General features: G+C 34.3%; 1 protein-coding gene across 14 annotated transcripts in view; it reads right to left on the bottom strand.

The window, feature by feature from the left end:
* MLLT10 (MLLT10 histone lysine methyltransferase DOT1L cofactor) overlaps positions 1-23,145 on the bottom strand; it is a 269,667-nt gene that overhangs the window by 71,024 nt on the left and 175,498 nt on the right. For 9 of the 14 annotated variants that reach the window (XR_009216985.1, XM_058532542.1, XM_058532546.1 and 6 more), the window contains 4 exons: positions 17,193-17,445; positions 13,250-13,819; positions 6,076-6,120; positions 5,178-5,210 (listed from right to left, as the gene is read on the bottom strand). Coding sequence is in view for 13 of the 14 variants with exons in the window: in XM_058532542.1 (XP_058388525.1) it covers positions 5,178-5,210; positions 6,076-6,120; positions 13,250-13,819; positions 17,193-17,445 (901 nt within the window). In the remaining variant the exon portion in view is untranslated. The remainder of the gene's footprint in view (positions 1-5,177; positions 5,211-6,075; positions 6,121-13,249; positions 13,820-17,192; positions 17,446-23,145) is intronic. The other 5 variants (XM_058532545.1, XM_058532550.1, XM_058532547.1 and 2 more) reach the window with 5 other exon arrangements.

Raw genomic sequence — 23,145 nt, 5'->3', positions numbered from 1 at the left:
CTCTTATGAATATATATGCACCTAACACAGAAGCGCCTAAACATATAAAGCCACCATGAAAAGACCTAAGGGAGAAATTAACAGCAACACAATAATAGTAGGGGACCTCAACACCCCACTTACATCAATAGATAGATCATCCAGATAGAAAGTCAACAAGGAAACAGTGGTCTTAAATGAAACACTAGACCAGATGGGCTTGATACATACACATAGAACATTCCATCCAAAAAGAGCAGAATACACATTCTTCTCAAGTGCACACGGAACATTCTCAAAGACAGACCATATGTTGGTAAACAAAGCAAGCCTCAATAAATTTAAGAAGACTGAAATCATATCAAGCACCTTTTCTGACCACAATGCTATGAAACTAGAAATCAACTGCAAGAAAAAGGCTGGGAAAGTCACAAATATGTGGAGACTAAACAACATGCTACTGAACAACCACTGGATCAATGATGAAATCAAAAGAGAAATAAAAAAATACCTGTAGACAAATGAAAATGAAAATACAATATATCAACTCTAATGGGATGAAGCAGAAGTAGCGCTAAGAGGGAAATTTATAGCAATAAAGGCCTGCCTCAACAAACAAGAAAAATCTCAAGTATTCTTAAACTACACCTAACAAAACTGGAAAAGAAGAACAAACAAACCCAAAAGTCAGCAGAAGGAGAGAAATAATAAAAATTAGAGCAGAAATAACTGAAATAGAAACTAAAAAAACAAAAGAAAGGACCAATGAAACTAAGAATTGGTTCTTTGAGAAGACAAACAAAAGTGACAAACCCTTAGCCAGACTCACTAAGAAAAAAAGAGAGAAGGCTCAAATAAATAAAATTAGAAATGAAAGAGGGGAAATTACAATGAATACCACAGAAATACAAATGATTATAAGAGAATACTATGAAAAACTATATGCCAACAAAATGGACAACCTAGAAGAAACAGACAAATTCTTGGACTCATACAACCTCTCAAAACTGAATCAAGAAGAAATACAGAATCTGAACATAGTAATCACAAATAAAGAGATTGAAAAAGTAATCAAAAATTTCCCAAACAAACAGAAGTCCAGGACCAGAATGCTTCTCTGGAGAAGTCTACCAAACATTCAAAGAAGATTTAATACCCATCCTTCTCAGACTATTCCAAAAAATTGAAGAAGATGGAACACTTCCTAACTCATTCTATCAGGCCAACATTACCCTAAAACTAAAACCAGACAAGGACAAAACAGAGAAGGAAAATGACAGGCCAATATCGCTGATGAACACAGACATAAAACTCCTCAACAAAATACTGGCAAACCAAATACAGCAATACGTTACAAGGATCAAATACCACGATCAAGTAGGATTGATACCAGGGATGCAGGGATAGTTCAACATTTGCAAATCAATTAATGTGATATACTACATTAACAAAATGAGGAATAAAAATCACATGATCATCTCAATAGATGCAGAGAAAGCATTTGACAAGATACAACATCCATTTATGATAAAAACTCTCAAACTGGGTATAGAAGCAAAGTACCTTAACATAATAAAGGCCACTTATGACAAATCCACAGCCAATATCATACTCACTGGGGAAAACCCGAAAGCTATCTTGCTGAGAATAGGAAAAAGAGAGGGGTGTCCACTCTTGCCACTCCTATTCACCACAGTACTGGATGTTTTGGCCAGAGCAATTAGGCAAGAAAAAGAAATAAAAGGTAACCAAATTGAAAAGGAAGAAGTGAAACTCTCGCTGTTTGCGGATGACATGATTCCATATATAGAAAACCCTAAAGAATCCACCAGAAAACTTAGAAAGAATTAACAACTACAACAAAGTTGCAGGGTACAAAATCAACTTACAAAAATCTGTTGCATTTCTATACACTAATAACAAACTAGCAGAAAGAGAAGTCAAGAATACAAAACCATTTACAATCGCAACAAAAATAATAAAATATCTAAGAATTCACTTAACCAAGGAGGTGAAAGATCTTTACAATAAAAACTATTAAGACATTATTGAAAGAAATCGAAGAAGACATAAAGAAATGGAAATATATTCCATGCTCATGGATTGGAAGAATAAATATAGGTAAAATGTCCATACTACCTAAAGCAATCTACAGATTCAATGCAATCCCAATCAGAATCCCAATGACATTCTTCACAGAAATAGAACAAAGAATCCTAAAATGTATATGAAATGACAAAAGACCCCGAATAGCCAAAGCAATTCTGAGAAAAAACAACAAAGCTGGAGGCATCACAATGTCTGACTTCAAAATATAATACAAAGCTGTAGCAATCAAAACAGTATGGTACTGGCACAAAAACAGACACACAGATCAATGGAACAGAATTGAAAGCCCAGAAATAAAACCACACATCTACAGACAGCTAATCTTCGACAAAGGAGCCAAGAACATACAATGGAGAAAGTTAAGTCTCTTCAATAAATGGTATTGGGAAAACTGGATAGCCACATGCAGAAGAATATACCCGGACCAACGATCTTACACCACACACAAAAATCAACTCAAAATGGATTAACAACTTGAACATAAAACCTGAAACCATAAAACTCATAGAAGAAAATATAGGCATTAAGCTCCCTGACATTGGTATAGGCAATGATTTTTTTGCATTTGACACCAAAAGCAAAAATAAACAAATGGGACTATATCAAACTAAAAAGCTAGTGCACAGGAAAGGAAACCATCAACAAAATGAAAAGGCAACCAATCTAGTGAATGGGAGAAAATATTTGGAAATCGCATATCTGATAAGGGGTTAATATCCAAAATATAGAAAGAACTCATATAACTCAAGAGCAAAAAAACAAAAAAATCTAATAAAAAATAGGCAGAGGATGGGAATAAACATTTTGCAAAGACACACAGATGGTCAGCAGATACATGAAAATGTACTCAAGGTCACTAATCAGGGAAACGCAAATCAAAATCACAATGAGATACCATCTCACATCTGTTAGAATGGCTATTACCAAAAAAACAAGAATTAACAAGTGTTGGTGAGGATGTGGAGAAAAGGGAACCTTGTTCATTGTTCGTGGGAAAGGTGTAGCCACTCTGAAAACAGCATGGGGGTTCCTCAACAAATTAAAAGCAGAACTACTGTATGATCCAGCAATTCCACTTCTGGGTACTTTTCTGAGGAAAAAGAAATAACTAAGTTGAAAAGATATATGCGTCCCCATGGTCACTGCAGCATTATTTACAATAGCCAAGATACAGAAACAACCTAAATGTTCTCTTCATCGATGGATGAACGAAAAGAAAATGCATACATACACAAACGCATGCACGCAAAATAGAATATTGTTCAGCCATAAAAAAGAATGAATTCTTGCCATTTGCGACAACATGGATGGACCTGGAGGGCATTATGCTAAGTGAAATAAGTAAGACAGAAAAAGACAAATACTGTATGATCTCACTAGTATGCATAATCTTAAAAAAAAAAAAAGGCAAACACACCAAGCTTATTATGAATATAGAGAAAAAATCGATGGTTGCGTGAGGTGGTGGTGGGGCACAAAATGAATAAAAGGGGTTAAAAGGTACCAACTTCCAGTTATAAAATAAAGAAGTAAAAAAAGAAAGGAAAAAATACAGAAGTCCATTTCTTATTTTGTTTTTCTATATTATGTGACTAGAGTTCTCTCTCAAACACAATCTTGTAAAACTGAACATTTTAAAGAAAATCTGTGTTCATTATATTAATCCCATGGCATTAGTTTCATTGACCCATACAAAGAAACATGACAATTGTCCCATTAAATGAATACAACCCGGTACTTTGTCAGTTAATAATGCCAGAGGATTTATGTGGCAGTTCATTCACAACTGCTCTCCGCGATATCTACTTTCTCTCTGACCCCAAGTATAAAAACTTTCAGTATGCCTCCAAATTCTAATATTCCAAAGTTAAAGAGCAAGTCCAAGTTTACCTACACAAACTGAAAAAGATGTCAAACCTCCTTAGTTTTAATAGTTCCCTATCAAAGAATGGTAACGTTCAGTTTTTTCTCAAGAACGCTTCCAATCCCTTTCCCTCTGGATACCTAATGTTCAACAGTTCCTTGTTATCTAGAGTATTCATTATCTAAGACTCTGCAGTTCTAGGTTACACAGAGAAGCAAGAGTTACAAATAAATGTACTCATTAATAAAACGATCACTGATAAAATAGGTTTCCCATCCCAACCACTCCTACTCTCAAATTAAAATGAATCTCTTTGCCCACTCATCATGCCATAAGTCTCTTGCTGGCTGTAGATTCGTAAACATCTGACAATATAATCCAAACACAATGCAAATCAATTGCAAATTAAACTACATTCCAAAATATGCAAGATTTCATAAAGTTAATGAAAATGTGTTTGAAAACTGCTTGGAATCATATTAACAGTCTTGAACAACTAAAAGTTATATCAGTTAATAACTAAAAAAGAAAATCAACAAAGATGACACTAGATTCAAAAGACTTTTTTGAACATCAAAGGATTAAGGAAGGTTCTTGGAAACTGAAGAAACTCAAACATTTTTGCAAAAATGACCTTCATTATAATTATGTCGCAAAGGGAAAAATGATAGCATTTGCCTTATATTCTGATTTCAGAACCCAGATATAGAAGATACAAGTCCCCTGTAAAAACCTGGTCCCAAATTAGACATAATTTAAAGGTCTATCTTCCACTTATTCACTATCTGGAATATAGGAACAAAATAATAAAAGTATTCTACACATTCATAAAAAAGTCCTAAAAATAAAATTCACATTCCAAGTTGTGGAAGAGGCATCAAATTCCTGATGTAGGTACCAATTACCAACTGCACTGGCAAGAGAGAGCTCAAAAGAACTAGAAAAATCTATTTGCAAAAAAGAGAAAACACTTTCATAAAGTTAGAACAACACCATTGTCATTTTGCATTACAAGGACACAATAAAAGCCAAACTGATGAACTATATTGACCTATTCTCCTGTAGGCAATCTACAAAAGTTTTCACCAAGGTGCTGAACAACTGACTCACTGCAGAGCTGGATTTCATCTCATCAATAGAACATGCAAGCTTTCAATCGGGATTCTCTATAAAAGGCAACCTTTGTGATAAATGAACCACCAGAGAAGATTCTAATAAAACTTACCATTGTGTATTGCATTCAGCAACTCTGAGAAAGCTTTTAAGTAAGGAAAAAAGGGACTTCAGGTTAAGATCATTCTCAAACACACAAAAGAAATACACAGCGATAGAGTGAAACAGTATAATAAAATCTTAGTAAGTCCATCACGTATCATTGCTTGAATCATTAAAACTGCAAGCTTAGCTCAGTTTTTACATGGTATAAATTTCCAAATATTGTATTTCATTTGCCAATATATTACCTACTAAATGTAAGTAATATGTTAGGTATGTTGTCATAATGACGACATATTTCCTTAGTAATGAAAATATATGTATAATCACTTTTAAGAAGACGTTTAGTAGTCTAACTATGTAATGTCTTTCTTGCTAAAAGTGAGTATATATAGGATGCAATTCTATATAGGTAAATCCACCTTTGGTCACACTCTACAGTATTTACTGTAAAGAAAACCTCCTTTTATCATCTAACCCAATCAAACATTCTCATTTCCTAGACTTCAGTATAATAGTCTCAACATATGTAGAGGTCTCATCAAGAAAGCTACCTAATGCCAATATACAAATATTGAAAAATTATATTAACATTAAGATTAGTGGAAACCAAAATACTGAAACTATTACTTCATTGGAAAACAGAAGTCACAATTCTGCAATGGAAGCACCATATTAAAAGGCCAACAATAATTAAAATTTGGTCACAATTTGATTGTAATAATGGATCCTAAACACAGGACAAAGCACCAAGATATCTTTGTAGGAGAAAGAAATCTATTCAAGTAAGAACCAACTGCATTTTGGAAAATTAAAATTTAGAGGTTCAGAGGCGGCATAATATACTAGAAAAAGCACTAAAGTAGGAGTCAAAAAGCCTGGGTTACCAACCCAGTTCGACAACTTACTAGTTGTTGGACAAGCTCCATCATGCCGATACTGCATGGAAATTTCTGTTGGGAGGGAGGAGAAAGGAAATCAGCAAAGAAGTTGCCAGTGACTCAGGGTAGAAAAAGAAACAGGCCAGAAAAACAGGAAAACATTCACCCAAAACTCTAGCTGAGGAGGGCAAATACCACTGCAGGAACAGAAATTATAAGCCAGTAATCGGGACTTGAGGAGTAGGAGGACCAAACGTGATGGAATTCTCACAAATCTTAACAGGATTGTGTGGGAATGTATGTGTGTGCAAAGAATAAGGAAAAGACATAAGAGCTTAAAAATGAATCTGCATAACAAGTGTGGAAGAATAAATGGATTCACTAACAAGAGGGAGTCTAGTTAGGCAACTATAGTGATAAACAAATGTGTTTTATATAATTCATTAGTTGAGAACAGTTTATCAAAAACATTTGAATGCCGTGGTCAGTTAGAAATCGCAATTTAAGTATGAAAATTATTTAGTTTATATCTGAGCAGAAATCCATTATGACTTAAGTAACAGTACAAAACTTATTAAACTAAATTCAGCTTACTTTCTTGCACCGTTTATTTTTGATGATGATAATGAATGAATAAGCCATTACTCTTACTCTTACTCCACTCAAATGAGAACAAGCAGAGGGTGACATGAGGCAATAAAACACTGCTAAAAGCAAAAGCTGTGCAGAAAATGGGAAATAAATTTCTATATGACATTCTAACGGAAAAAATAATTGATGAAACCAGGACTAAGGCTGTGACTCAAAGGACCTGACCTGCTAATCAATCCTGGAAACAACTGGTATTCCCTTATGGGTAACAGTGTCTACCAAATTTTTTTTAAGGAGGGATATCTAGTAATTCTCTGGATATTACTTAACCAAAAACATGATCTAAAGGAACCATATGCACAACAGAGCCTTCCAGGCAACCATGAGTCACACATCTACCCACATATGTACCTCAGAAGTTGAGTCTAATCACGGGCCCACTCTGAATAACTTGAAATAAGAAGAAAGACAAAGCAACATAGAGCAAGCCAGCACTCACTTTCAATCACTGTAATGTTAAAGAGCTTCACATTAGATACTGTTAAAAAATCAAACATTTAGACCAGTTTGGTATAAGTCCTTTCCAGATGACACAGAAAATGAGACATGGTGGAAGAATTTGCCACTTTAATGCTTCATTAACAAAGCCAATACAAGTGAGATTTAAAAAGGGAGTGAGTGCTACAAAAGAGATTGAAATAGTACATTACAGAGAAATGGGAGCTGTTTGGAATGGTACTGATAAATAATCAAAAGGCACTCATAATAGCAGAAGGATTTTCTCAATGGCGAAAAAAATTGGAATATGGCTATCCTGGTCTTGGTTCTATTACTTTTATAGAAAGACAGCCATGGTATAGGGCCAGCAAATTTTCAAATCATCAAAGAACAAAACAAAATCAGGAGATTTTCCAAGAAAGCAAATTCTAAGGTATGCCCTGGTCTTAGCAGCATCCAATATCCTATACAATTTTCATTTATGACACAATCTGATCAATGTATATAAAACCATGAATCTGAATCATTAAGGTAAGTTTGAATTATGCTCAGTAAATGTACCTACTCGTTGGTCTACAACAGGGTATTAGTAACTCTACTCTTGTGAGTTAACTGGATTAATATTTGTATATTTATGATTCCCTTATTTGTTTACAGAATGAGTCTATTCCTAACTAAAATATTTACCAGGGAAAGACTTCTCAGTTTCATTTTACCAACCTAAGTAGATACGACATAAGTAGGGATATCTTTAACAAGAACCCTTTCATAGTTATATGGGCTCAAGTTAAACTTTCATAACCTTCATATTTCAGTAGAAACTAGAACAAACTTCTCTTGAAGTGATCTATTCATATTAATAACTCATCTCCAAAAAATCTTAAAGACTTTAAGACGAAATACGTAGGATCGCAACCAAAGGAGTGCCCTTCCAGAATCTCCTTTTGTAGTATTTATCACCACTGAAGAATTCCATCACTGAAATAGATTTCAAGTATCTTAACTTAGAAAGGTATGGCAGCATTATATTAAGGAACTGGAGACTAAGATTTTAAAAAACAAGGAACCGTATACTTTGAAAGGACACAGTATGTCCAAAGAAAAGAAATTAATGCTAAACCATAAACTTCTTATCATTTAATAAATACGAGATTTTTCTCAGAGAAAATAACAAGATGTTAATTTTTATGAAAAATGTTATCTTTTACTTTAGTGAATCATAAACTCTCATAATGTGGTTGAGATAGATAGGAAAAAGGAAAAGGACAAATACAGCATGTCACCTCTTTCAATGTTATACTACTAATTTCCAATGTTTCCATAGACTGGCTGCCTACTTATTAAGATCTCAAAAGAATATACGTAGAAAGAATTCACTCAAAAGCTTAACATAATCTATAAAATCCTACAATCCAAACGCTTGATCAGACAAGGAGTTTACAGGTGTTTTCTGGGTTTCTATTCTGACTGGATCTGGGGCTCCCAGAATAAATATCTTGTTACGTACACTCGACTATAATTTGAACATGTCATGAGAGAAATTTTGTGTGTGTGTGTGAGGAAGATTGGCCCTGAGCTAACATCTGTGCCTATCTTCCTCTACTTTATAGGGGACGCCACCTCAGCATGGCTTGACAAGTGGTGTGTAGGTCCGGGCCTGGGATCCGAACCTGTGAACCCCGGGCCGCTGAAGTGGAGTGCACGAACTTAAACCGCTACGCCACCAGACCAGGCCCAAGAGAATTTTGATTACTGTTAAATTGATGCTTCTGACTAACAATTTTAAGAGAATCACACCACAAATACCTGATTCTACTTCTGATTTATGTTCTAGTTGTGGTAAAACAGGAGAAATAATAACAACAACAACAATAATAACAGCTGTCCTGCCTATTTCACAAGGTTGTTCCAAGGATCAAATGAGATAGTAATTAGAGTTCTTTAGAAACTGTTAGGTGCTCTCAAATATAAGATATTACCATTACTATAAGCTGACAGAAGCAATATTTTTTATTCTGCTAATGATATACTTTTTTTAATAGTAAGTTGTCAGAATTAAGTTCAGGATGCTAATTCTAGGAGAAAGACCACTAGCCTGTAAGTCTGATTTCTTCAGCCTGGCATTCAATTCTCCATAAACCCATCCTGCCCTATTTAATCAACACTACCTCCAACTATCCCACAAACACAAGCTTCTTGTTTCTACTAGGCTTATCCCTCAAACATACCTTCACTTTCTTTTCTGATAATATTGCTGACCTTTTTCTGCCTACTCCAAAGTACAATTCAAATTCCATCTTTTCCATGGTCTTTTCCAACTTAATTATACATACTAAACTTGCCTCTAATACGACATGAAAAGCTTTACAAGTAAAGAATTTCACTTGCGACCTGGCTATAAACACTTGGAAGGCAAGTACAAAATCACAAAGAATACTACTAACCACAGGATACATTCTCAGTGATTATTAATAGTATTCACTCACTGTTTAACAAGATGTCTAGTATTTGTTATGTTCAAAGCACTGTGCTGGCAGTGAGGAGACAGCGGTGAACATGACACAGTCCTCCCTCATGGAGCTAGGATTACAGTGCACCGTATAGTCTAACACCACAGCCAACAGGGGCTTATGGAGGTAACCTTCATCGTTACTAAATTATCAACCTGTCATTAAACCAAATGAATCTTTTTAAGAGGGCATAATAGAAAACAGTTCTTGATAACGTAGTAAACAGTATACATTTTCTCCTTCCTACTTATTTATATAAAGTTTCCTGCTTTTACAATTACTAAATGATTTCTCAATCTAAAATTAGTCCAAAGGAAAAATTAACATTTTCATACTAGAAGGAGATACTATTGTTGCAAGTTAAATTACTGGCTCAAATTTTCTCATCCATATTGTTGCTTAAAGTATGACTGACATTATACTAATGTGGTTTTAGACCTTCATCAGCAAATATCCCTTGAATTTTATAAGTAAGTGTCTCTGGAATTAAGGAAGATACATAGCTCTACCACTTAGAGCTGTGAGAATTCTGTTTCTTTTTTTATATAATGAATAATAATACTTGATGCTTGTCAAGTTCTTGAGACAGTGTGTAGCACACACTAAGTTTCAACAGCAGTTAACAATTCTTATGGTAAGAAGGTATAAATCCTAAATATTCATGGCACTTAGCCAGCTTCTTCTAAGTAAGAACAGACTTTTTTTCTTTTTTTGGAAGATTCGCCCTGAGCTAACATCTGTTGCCAATCTTCCTCTTTCTGTATGTGAGCCGCCACCACAGCATGGCCACTGACAGAGGACTGCTGTAGGTCCGCTCCCAGGCACCGAACCCAGGCCACTGAAGGGGAGCACACTGAACTTAATCACTAGGCCACCAGGGCTGGCCCCAAAATAGACTTTTTAGTACTAAGTTTATCAGTAAGAGAGTGCTTTCATCTAGTCATAAAACTTTTATTAAAACGTATAAAATTAAAGAATATATTATCTCAAATAGTTTTAAGTAACTAATCTTATTCCATAATTAAAGCTTTAACTTTAACAAGACATATACAATCTTCAAATTTCTACACATAAGTTTAAGAAAAAAAATCCTGGCAAGTCTAAATTGAAGTTATTTATTTTCGTGAAATAATAGTATTTATGGGAATTTCTCCCTAAATTTGTTTACCTAATGCTGAGGTAAAAGGGATATAAATTCATATTTTTCCGCCACAGATGTACCACAAACATCGCCCTCTGAAAATGATCATTCTGTGAAGAACACTATTCCCCGGGGCCAGCCCAGTGGCGCAAGCGGTTAAGTGCGCGCACCCCGCTGTGGTGGCCCGGGGTTCGCCGGTTCGGATCCCGGTGTGCACACCGACACACCACTTGTCAAGCCATGCTGCGGCAGTGTCCCATATAAAGTGGAGCAAGATGGGCACAGATGTTAGCCCAGGGCCAGTCTTCCTCAGCAAAAAAAGAGGAGGATTGGCAGATGTTAGCACAGGGCTGATCTCTTCACACACACACAAAAAAGAACACTATTTCCCACACCTAAATTCTTTCTAAATCTGTAACAGGTAGGGAAGTCTTTTCAGGGATGTAAATCAATATTTTAATTCCATTAATTTGAGGATGTGTGTTTCAAATGGCATCCAAATGCAATTTCCGAAATTCAGCAATTTTAGACTATGCTTCCATGTATAGGAAATCAGTGAGGATCTCTTTTCACAAAAGCAAATTTAGGATTAATTTTCTAAGCAAGTCACTCATCTGATTACTGTGCCTCTTGCTAAAAATGAATATGAACTCAATTTTTTTCTGAGTAAATTTGTATAAATTTACTTTTTGTGACTAGGGGCTATGGCTAATAGCTAAACCCTTCTGGTCTCAAAGGAAACATATAAATAAAATGTATATTCAAGTGTGCAATATATTTAAAATCTTTTCAATGAACTTATTCCTCACTGCAATTTATATTTTTTTCCCCTCTAAAACAGTAGTTCTCAATCAAAGGACATTTTGGCACCGTCGGGGACATTTTCTGATTATTACCATGCGGCGGGGGGGTGGAGGGTGTCCTTGGGTGCTTTTGGCATCTAGTGGGTAGAGGCTGGGGATCCTGATAAACATTCTACGATGCACAGGACACTGCACAACAAAGAATTATCCCAACCAAAATGTCAACAGTGCTGAGACTGAGAAGGCCTGCTCTAAAACCATCCTTAATGCTTCTAATGAAACAATCCTTCCATAATTTCCACTCATTTCTCAAAAAAAAACTTGCCAAACAGGTCCACCATAGGCACTGAAGCTAACTATGAGAAATAGAAAGAGGAAGAAATCCCTGGCTGTGTGATATTGGGCAACTTATTTTACCTGTCTACACCTCAGTTTTACCAGCTGTAAAATGCGGGCATTAATAGCCCTTACTTCATAAAACTGTTGTGAGGATTAAACAAGATAACAAATATAAAGCACTTAACAGACCCTGGCACAAAACAAATGGTAGTTATAGTTACTATTTTTCACATCTGACCTTTACACATGTTCTTTTCTCCCTTAGAATGGTCTTTGTTACGTTTACTTACTGAAATTAATATCTGCACAACTATAAAAACAATCCAAAATTCTATATTTATAAAATATACATGAACATTCTTCATTTAAATTTTATTTATTATTTTTCCATACCATTTCCTATCTCCCCCACCAACTAACAGAACTGATAAAATCCATAATAGTTTATTTTAGCCAAAATCTTATCATTTTTCCATGAGAAATCTAAAATCAAAAGGGGGTGAGGTTTACAATCAACACTTATTTAAAATCATTTACCTCAAATTCAAGATGCTATTTAAAAGATAAATGTTGACATTTGGCTAATATGCAAACTATTAAGTTTGTCTAAAAACATGCATTTTAAAATTTTTAAAAAGTGAAAATAACATTCATAATACAAAGTACAGGTTAAAGAAGCATCCCAACAGTATGAATAACAACATATATAAATTCATTCATACTATAATAAAGACAATGGTAAAAAAAATGTTGAACATACTTGAAAACAAAAAGAATATAAATCATTTCAGACATCTCCTGAAATAAAATGTGATTGTTAAAGTCCATAAACTTAAATCATTTACCACTGATTGAAAAATATCCCAAATAGGAGTAATTCAAGTAGAATTTGTGCAAGGAATAGTTCAGAAAATGAAGACTCTACTGAAGTTCAGAGAAAGGAAGCTTAAAAACAAATACCAATCAAAAACACAGTATAAAAACTCTCAGATCTTAAATGTGAATTCTGAGTTGGTTTTAAACATACTGTGCAAGTGAAGTAAAAATAAAAATTCTAAGTGTTTCATAAGAAATGAATGACCAACAACCTATGTAGCTTATATTTAGTCAAGTAACATCAGATTAGTACCAAACATCTTTTCCAAACACTAAATTGTCTTTCTAAGATCACAATACATTTTTTTCATTAAGACAATTAAATGTCACTTAGTAACTCAAAGTATTATCATAACAATAGTTTAAAATGAATTTACTTTTTGGGGTAAAGGAAGAGTGGCGGTGGTGGAAGCAAGGGAGAAAAACAATGGGCAAATCCCTACCTGAACCAACTGGAGATGAGCCAACACTAAGACTTTGTAAACTTCCATTCCTGAGCAATGTAGGAGATTTCTGAAGACTAGAGCTTGTTACACTTCCTGCAGCTGATGCTACAGATGATGTTGGTGAAGCAGAAGAAACTGACAGATGAGAAACATTCTCTTGATTTTTGTTTCCTTTGGGTCTACCAGGCCCATGCTTACTCTGTTTATTTCCTTTTCTTTTCTTTTCCTTTACAGTTTCTTCTTCTATGCCAGAAGTTTGAGCCCGCTTATATCCTGCTGTAGGAAGGCTGGAATTACCCAAATCTCCAGGTGAATTTTCAAAGCTTTTAGGCTGTGAAATAACAGCTGAGGTCGAAGGGAGACCAATTATGGAACTAAAACTATTTACCCCCCCTTCCTGGCTTCCAGACTCTCCTTTATGTACATCTTTGGTTGATGATGACTGTTGGGAATGAGTATAACTGTCATTACGCAGATCTGAGTCTGTAAAGCTCAAGAAATCCTGGGGAGACTGTCCTGAACTTCCCGAAGATGATTTTACACTGCCTGGAGTTCCTGAAAAACTGCCTGTAGTAAAAAAAAAAAAAAAAAAAAAAAAAAAAAAAAAAAAAATGGGGTAGGAAAAGAAAAAATTGGATGCAAAAGTTCCCATGAGCAGTAGAAACGATACAATCATCAAAAAGAGAGGGTGGAAAAAAACTAACTATAAAACTTAGGACATCAATATGTAACAAAGCTAGATCTAAAAAAGGTTATTATCAAGTTTATCTATAAAATTCTTTAAAAAATTCTCGTCCTTTTATAGTTATTAGATTGAATATTAACTCTTGAATTGCAAACTATTACTTGTACAATTACCAAGATATAAGCTGTGCTTTATTTAACCTACCTTTTACCATGGCAGCATTCCTCAATTCTCCCCCAAATACCATGCATATGCCTGAGGAAGGACTGAAGAACAGCAAAGTCTCAAAGAGACTTTGACAAGACTACAACTGGACTCTGAATGGCTGGGAAAACTTCCTCTTTTTCAATTATTGAAGATATGATTATAAATGTTCCCAAAATACAATAAAAACCAAAAGATGTTGTTCAGGTTATAAGTTCTGAGTTTTAACTTCAAGATAATGTTAGTGAACATTACTATTCAGTTAACTCTACTCCCACCAAAACATGGATTTGATGAAATAATAATGATCACAAGGAAACTAATCTATATACCTTACATTCTCCCAGTCTACTACCCAGGGAGCTGCATAAAGAAAAGAAACCAGCCACTAACATTCTGCTATTGCTTTTATGAAAGTAACATCATAGGAGAGGCACCTCTCATTAATCTCTTTCACAACTGCTTATTCTCTCGCCACTCTTTAGTTAAAGAACATTAGTAGCCCACCATGTCATTATGAGATATAAGAACCTTAAGGTTCTTATTTACCTGGTAGAAAAATAATATGGTTGGGATAAGACAACAGTTTGGTCCACCATCCCATTTCACCAGACCCTCTCTTGATGCTTGCCAAATGAAGTAACAAGTGTTGAGACTCAGTTGTGACCACACATCTATTATGTTTCATAAAACTAAACCATATCATATTTTAACTAATTATTTAGAAACAAAAGCTCAAAATAAAGTGTTTTATTGGAGTGGAAAGGAAATTTCAAGCTAAGTGTTAAATTTTATTACAGAGCACATTGGTAAGTAATAACACATAAATCCACCTAAATATTTACAAAGATATTTTTTCCTCATGCACAAGAAAGAATTTCTTTTAAACTAGTCTCAAGGTTTTGATATTTAAATTTTAAGCTCTTCTGAAATGGCTTATTAAAAAAGAACATTAATAGTTCTAAAACTTAACTCTTTCAAGAGAATATCTATTTTATTCATTTACAAAATTATTTGTACCTATGTGAGCATTTTCAGGCTATGTCTATATAGAAAAACATACATATTAAGAAGCCATTTACATTACATCAATCATTTAAGGATAACTGCAATTTACCACTTAATTAGCAGCTATAAAGAAGTTCTTTATTATCCATTCTAATCTGTCACCATCTGTCTTTTTTCTACACATTTTTGTTTTTACAGCTGGTGTTAAAAACTCACTACAGTGTAGCAAATACTTTAAACATTTAGCATACGCAATACTTTAAATGTACATTTTCTAAAATTCACATACTACCTGCAGTGAAAAAAATAAAACCAATTATCTTCAAATATCATACCTTTAAATTTTAAAACTTTTACAGAACATTACCTCAGATATGAAAACATAACACACTCTCTACTATGTCTTCCGCTGGAAAAGACTCTTCAATGTTGTGAAGTTTAAGAAAACGAGAGCTTTCCTTTCTAAATGGATTAGTACTCCCAAGATAGATTAAAAACTCAAAAATGCAATTTTAACAGTGGAAAATGTCTTAAAAAGAGATGACTGAATTCTGTTAATGACACATTCAAAATGTGAATGAAGTTACATTAAAAATTAATTAAGGTTTTACTATTTATTTCCCAAACTGGCATAAAAGTAACAACTATAAAGTAAAATAAAACAGCAAATTTGGCATTTTATTTCTCTTCTACTTGTCTAATGTTTTATATATAAGGTAAAAAAAAAAAAAATCTAGGACTTGAAAATCTTGAAGCCCGAAATAACTATCAGTTTAAAACATATGAATATATTTTTTAATGAGAAATCAGCAGACTAAGCAATCTCTCTACATATTCAAATTATATCCTAGTAGATTTTGGATACAACTTTTATTATCAGCAAAAGCTTGAACAGGGTAAAGAAAAGGACAATTTTTTCCTCATTTACTGGTGGGGGCAAATAGAGGGAATAAGGCACTTATTGTATACTTACTAATATATCGCCAACAGTTTTAATGATTATATGTCAAAATATTTACATTCACGTTAAAAACTACAGAAAGTATAAACCTAGAACTTAGGGCTAATGTATTCAAAAGTTTAGCCAAGGGGCCGGCCCCATGGCATAGGGGTTAAGTGCGCGTACTCCACTGCTGGCGGCACAGGTTCGGATCCCGGGCGCGCATTGACGCACCGCTTGTCAAGCCATGCGGTGGCAGTGTCCCATATAAAGTGGAGGAAGATGGGCAGAGATGTTAGGCCAGGGCCAGTCTTCCTCAGTAAAAAGAGAGGAGGATTGGCATGGATGTCAGCTCAGGGCTGATATCCTTCACAAAAAGAAAAAAAAGTTTAGCCAGTCATAAAATAGGGTAGCCATACATAATACAGCATTCCCAGTTAATTTTGAATTTCCGTTAAACGACAAATTATTTTTTCGGTATAAATATGACCCATAAGTTTACTTGGGACACTGAAAGATAATTTGTTGTTTAACTGAAATTTGAAATTAACTGCGTATCCTGTAACTATAGTAGCCATAACAAAAGACATGTAGGTTGAGCAAAATTCTACTTTAAACTTCAAGCTTTATATTAAATGCATTAATAATCAACAACTGTTATTTACTGAGAACTATTTAGATCCCCTGAAAATTACCCAGTACTTGTTTACTTACTAAAAATATATACCTTAACTGTTTTAGTGTTTAATTAGGAAAGGTAAATAAAAACAATTTATGGAAAACAATGACTGTTCTAGAAAGCAGAAAGGAAAACTCCAGCTTTTATTTTCTCCCCAAACTTAAACTTTATTCCACATCTATTTAAACATTAAAATTACAGTGTGACTTCAGAAGCATGTCATAACATAAAAAGAAAGCAAAGGTCCCAGAAACGTTTTAACACGGAATACTAGTCTTTGAAGTAAGCTTACTACAGCAACTAATCATAAAATAATCTCCAATGACCCGTTAGTTATAAGTAAAAAATAAATTCTTTTACAAAACTTAACTACTATTGATCATCATAAGAACAAGTATTTTAACTAAAACATCATAATTAATACCTTGCTGGAAAGGACTAGCTGCTGACACAGTCGGTCCTGGATTTCTTCCACCAGGCTTTCTTCCCCTTTGACCTGAGCTGTGAGCTGACGATTTCTTCCCTTTGCCCTCTGACCCTCTAGCCTCTGAAACATCTTTTCCACTAGTTGTATGCGCAGAGACTTCCTGGAAATTTGCATTTGTAAATCGTGCTGCAGTATCTTCCAAGCGCTTCAATGATCCAGATATAGAGTTGCTGCTAGTGCTTGTATAAGTCTAACATTTTGATTTGAGAAAGGAAGTAAAAGGAAAAAGAACTAATTACATTTTGGCTACAGGAAAAAAAAAAGATGGCACATTAATAATAATAATAAATAATTATTGGACTTGTAAGGTAAACATACTAAAATTACAGATATAAAAATAAGTCAGTCCACCTAAGAAAATCATGTAAAAACTATTACTTTAGCATCTGTTACAAATAGTTTTTTAAAAGCTGTAGACAATTTATAGTATGGCTGTTGGAGCATCAAATTGCAGCAATGAGTAAAAGCACATATTAGTCATATTTATTCAGTGACACACAGTAACACTGAAGGTACTTGTTTCTCAAGCAACATCATTTTCAAAAAGAACACACTACATCCTAGACGTGAAATTTAAAATCAGCCATAGTGTTCAGCACAGGAAGACAACAATTAGAGAGAAGTAAGGTGCTACAAATTCATTAGAGGCCTATATCCATGAGATTATAAGGATCTAGCACAGGTCAGAGCAAGAATTTTTTAAATTCAAGTGAAGGTTGCTTTTCAAAACAGAAAGATTAAAGCCTTTGAAATTGAAATCATTTCTTTCAAGTATTAAGCTGAGAAAAGTTATATTTTGCAGCCAAGATTTTTAAAACTCGAAAGTTATTATACTCTGAAATTGACTCTCAATCATTCCCTCGATCTAGATATGTTAGGGAAAAAAGCAAGATAAAGATTTGTTTAAACAATTCTCTTCCAGTTTTTAATAATCATTTTAAAACAAGGTGTGTGCAAATAAGGGCACATTATGAGACAGTGAAAATGTGCTACAGCAGACGTACACTAATCAACGTGCTCCAAAACGAAAGGTTGGTAAGGCCACAGGGTCAGGGATTTTTGTGGCCACTGTTAAGATCACTAAGTGCCTGGAATATAATCAGCCCTAAATTTCTGTTGAGTAAATAAATGAGTAAATATTTTTCTAATACATCTATCTGAAATTTGATGTAATACAAATTTAAAAATCTAAAGATACACAAAATGGAAATTTCCCACATATAACCACTACTCAATACAAACCACCAGATAAATTTGAAAAACAAGAAAGTGACGATAAAATCAGGTCTCAAGATGGTTGGCATCTGTAGCAAAATCAATGTTCAAGAAACGAATAAGACTTCAAAATGTTTTGAGAACAAAATATTCTTTATTACTACTTTTCTGCTACTTGCCCCTCTAGTGCTGCTCCCACCCCACATTATCTCACCGCCAATAACAGATTTACATCATCAAATACAAGAGACATTATCTCATAAACACAAACTAATCACTGTTCTAATAAACTATAATTGACAAATAAGAACAAAGGTTTCAAAGTAAGTTTGAGGAGAAAACAAATTTCCATTTAATAAACCAATCATATTTAAGCTGATTAAACTTCATGGATTATTTTCGAAACATGAACCTTTTCTACACTGGGCAGGTCACTTTGGAAACCACCCCACTTTACTTTTCAAGTAATTTTTTCCAACAACTTGAGTTGATCCTGAGGTTCTCCATCCCACTCACATCTGACCCTAGTGAAGTTTAAAAGTCGTCTAAAGAAAACACAGTGGTGCTCTTCACGTACTTTGTCCATATATCAAATAAGGAAAGCAGAGAAAACTGGGTGGAGTACCAAAAACAGAAATATACTATTTGCTTCCACATACCAATCTAAAGTAAGGTTGGTCAATTTTCCCATTCATTTAATAGAATATCCTTGCTTTACCCCTGAAGTATAAATATGGCCATAAATCCAATGAATACATGACATTTGTAAGAAAAAGTATTACAAAGAAGCAATGAATGAAAATTAAGCAAATTTCAGTGACAAAAGTCATATTAAATAAAACCATAACATTTTATCTTTGAAAAAACTTCGATACCATCTAAGTTTCAAAAGATATCATAGATTTCTTAATAAGAAAACGAATAAAACTTTAGCTCTAACAGTTTAAAAAAAATTTTAAGTAATGAAAAGGATAAAAAGGCTATATACGTTTTACTCAAAGAGAGACCTCTACCTTAACTCCATGTTTGTAAGTTAAGAGTATATGTTCCATAATATGCCGTTTAAATCATATAGCACTGTGGAATTCCATTACAAACATACAATCAACTCACAATTAAGAAGGTGGAGAAAGAAGTAAAAAGGAGAGGGTAGTGGGGGAGGGCTGAAAGAGACACAATGAGTAAGCCTAACATCACAAATCTGTTGTTTCTGCGGTCAGTTTCACATCCTAAATAACTCTCACAATATCAGCATCTCACTGCTCTGAGAGCGATTCTACTGTTTAAAAATAGGTATTTTTCATGTAAATCGACCCATAAAATGCAAACTAACTACTTCAATTCGTACTCTACTGAATAAAATATAGTCTTTATTTTTTTTTACACTAGAGATAAAACTGGATATTTGGCCATATTGAGAGTCTCTAGAGAAGTGCATAAATACTTTGGTCTATATTGTGATTTACAGGCAATTTAATGTATCTTTTAAAATAGACATTTAGAATATGTACAAGTTTTGTTTCATGGCTAACTACAATTATTAGTTCTCAGATAAGATGCAATGCCAATATACCTACTAAATAGCATTAATTAAGAACAAAAAGTATTTGCTATTTCAAACAAAACTTTTAAATTAGCCTCAGAATTAAACAGTGACTCCATAATAGGTAACCAAAGAAACACCAGTGTTTTTTTTAAGGTATGGTTGCCTTAGATTATTCTACAAAGCTCTGTGATCTCCATTCAGGAGAAGGAGACAGAAGGAGGAGAAACAACAAATACCTATGCCTTCCACCAACATGATGAAACATACTAATGCCGGCTAAAAATTTTTTTAATTATGTACTATTCAAGTGTCTCATAAAAGCCACAAATTTTTCACTAGCCCAACTCTAAGAACACAGCACAGAAACCATCAAACACGAAGCACAAACAGACTGAAGACTTAGAAACGGTGGGGGGCGGGGGGGAATCAGTGAGCTGTAGGGACAACATTAAGCAGCCTAATTTACATGTTACTGGAGTACTCAAAGAGTGGGAGGGCAAAAAAAAGAAAAGAATTAAAAGAAATAGCATAAAAATTAGAAAATTTGATGAAAAGTATAAACCTACAGATCAACTAACCCCAAGCACAGGAAACATGAAGAAAACTCCATGAATGCATATCATAATCAAACTGCTTATCACTAAAAGCCAACAATAAAGAGACAATGGTAAAAGCAGCCAGGGGGTTAAAAAAACAAAAAAAAGGATGCCTATGTGCTAAGAAAAAAAGATAAGGATGAAAACAGATTTCTCATGGAAATAATGGAAGCTAGAAAATGGAAGGGTAAAATCTTTAAAGAACTAAAAGAAATATTAACCTAGAATGCTAAAGTGAGCTAAAATACCTTTCAAAAACAAAAGCAAAATAATTGCTTTTCAGATAAAAAAGCTGAAAGAACTAATCACCAGCAGATCAACATTACAATAAATGCTAAAGGTTGTCTTTTATACAGAAGGAAAACAACAAAGGAAATGTGGATATGTAAAAATTTTAAAATACGCCAAAAATAGCACAAAAGCCAAAAGGGTTGGAATGGAAGTATATAGCTTCAAAGTTCTTACACAATATGTGAAATGCTATAACGTCAGTTGAAGGCAGACTCGGGCAACTTAAAGATGGATACTATAAACCCTAACAAAACCAATAAAATAATACAACAAAGAATTATTACTAACCAGCCAAAACAGAATCATAAAAAATACTCAATAAGAAAGAGAGGGGAGGGCTGGCCCCGTGGCTTAGTGGTTAAGTGCGCGCACTCCGCTGCTGGTCGTCCAGGTTCAGATCCCGGGCGCGTGCCGACGGACCACTTCTCCGGCCATGCTGAGGCCAAGTCCCACATACAGCAACTAGAAGGATGTGCAACTATGACATACAACTATCTACTGGGGCTTTGGCGGGAAAAATAAATAAAGTTTAAAAAAATGAAAGCTTTAAAAAAAAAAAAAAGAAAGGGGAAAAAAAGAGAAATGATGGGCAAATAACAAAGGATTAGCAAATGATAGATTTAAATACAACCATATCAATAATCACATTATTATGTAAACTACCTAAATAGCCCCAGTGAAAGGCAGAGATTATAACACTGAGAAAAGAAACTCAAGACTATATGCTGCCTACAAGAAACCCATTTTAAATATAAAGACACAAAGACACTAAAAGTAAAGTATGGGAAAGAACTATCAATCTAACACTAATCAAAAGAAATATTATTATCACACAATATTAATACCACACAAAGTAAATTTCAGAACAAGGAATATTACCAGGATAAAGAAGTCTATTCATCAAGAGGATATAAAAACCCTAAATGTTTCTGCACCTAATAAGAGACCTTCAAAATAAATGGAGCAAAGACTGACAAAATAGAGAAAATGGAAACACAGCAAAATCCATAATCACAGTCAGAGAGGTCCATATCCTCTTCTCAATAACTGACTGAACAAGTAGACTAAACAAAACAAAAAAAAAAAATCAGTAAGGATACAGAAAACAATACAAATCACCTTGACCTAATTAACATTTATAGAAAAACAAGAGCAGAATGACTACATGTTCTTTTGAAAAACATACAGAACATTTGTAAACAAGATAATCCTCGTCCTGTATCATTTTAAAAAATCTCAAAAAATTTAAAGGGAATTATATAACACAAAGATATTAAATCAGAAATTAGTAACAAGAAGATATGTGAAAAATTCCCAAATGTTTCAAAAGTATTACACTTCTAAGTAACCCATGGGTCAAACAAGAAATCAAAAGGAAACCACAAGGTATTTGTTCAACTAAATAAAAAGGAAAATACAACATATCAAAATTCATAAGTGGTGCTTAGAACAAAGTTTGTGACATTAAATGCCTATATTAGCACTTCTGGATTCTGGAACAGCATGGAAAAAACTTACAAGTCTTCATTCCACCCTAACAAGTAAAAGCCTGAACAAACTGAAAAATCAATAATTCTTCTTAGATCCATCAAAGAAGTGAGATCACAGCACAAACCACAGGCCCCAAAACTAGAGAGACAGACAGATACAGAGAATCACAACATCCTCAAGCAGAAATCTCCATGGGAACCAGTATCAGAGGAGGAAACCTCAAGCGTAACTCACAAATTGCTGAAGGCTCAGTGTGGACAAGCCTGAGAGAGAAACACTCTAGGAGGACCCAGTCATAGGGGAGCCCTCAAACTTCTTTGAGTTTTACCTCCAGGAGCTCTACCACGTCTTCACAATAAATATCAGAAGAAGAAATATACTCATGCTTCCAGCAGGAGAGGGGAAAAGGAACAATTCTGAAATATGCCAACGTATTATTCTGTTCATCTCAATAAGGCCTGCCCTCAGGAGAAACTATTTTATCAGAGCATAACCTGCTGGGCTTATTATATCGAGCTTAAAGCACCTGGGGGATGGGAAATAATCCAACTCCAAACCCAGCACCATCCTGTCCCACAGAAGGGGGTATAGGAGGAGGGTGGTGAGAATCATGTGTGAAGTGCACAGTACAGGGGCACAGGCTAACCAAAAGACTGAGAACTAATCATACAACTACAGAATGGTTCCCCTTCCCCCATGCCTTACTGCCACATTACTAAAGGCCTATCTGCCACAGTTCCTTTTATCCAGT

This window comes from Diceros bicornis, chromosome 36 (genome assembly GCF_020826845.1).
Source record: "Diceros bicornis minor isolate mBicDic1 chromosome 36, mDicBic1.mat.cur, whole genome shotgun sequence".
NCBI classification, from domain to species: Eukaryota; Metazoa; Chordata; class Mammalia; order Perissodactyla; family Rhinocerotidae; genus Diceros; species Diceros bicornis.
Note: the sequence above shows the minus strand (reverse complement) of the source record. Positions and strands in the feature narration are given on the sequence as shown.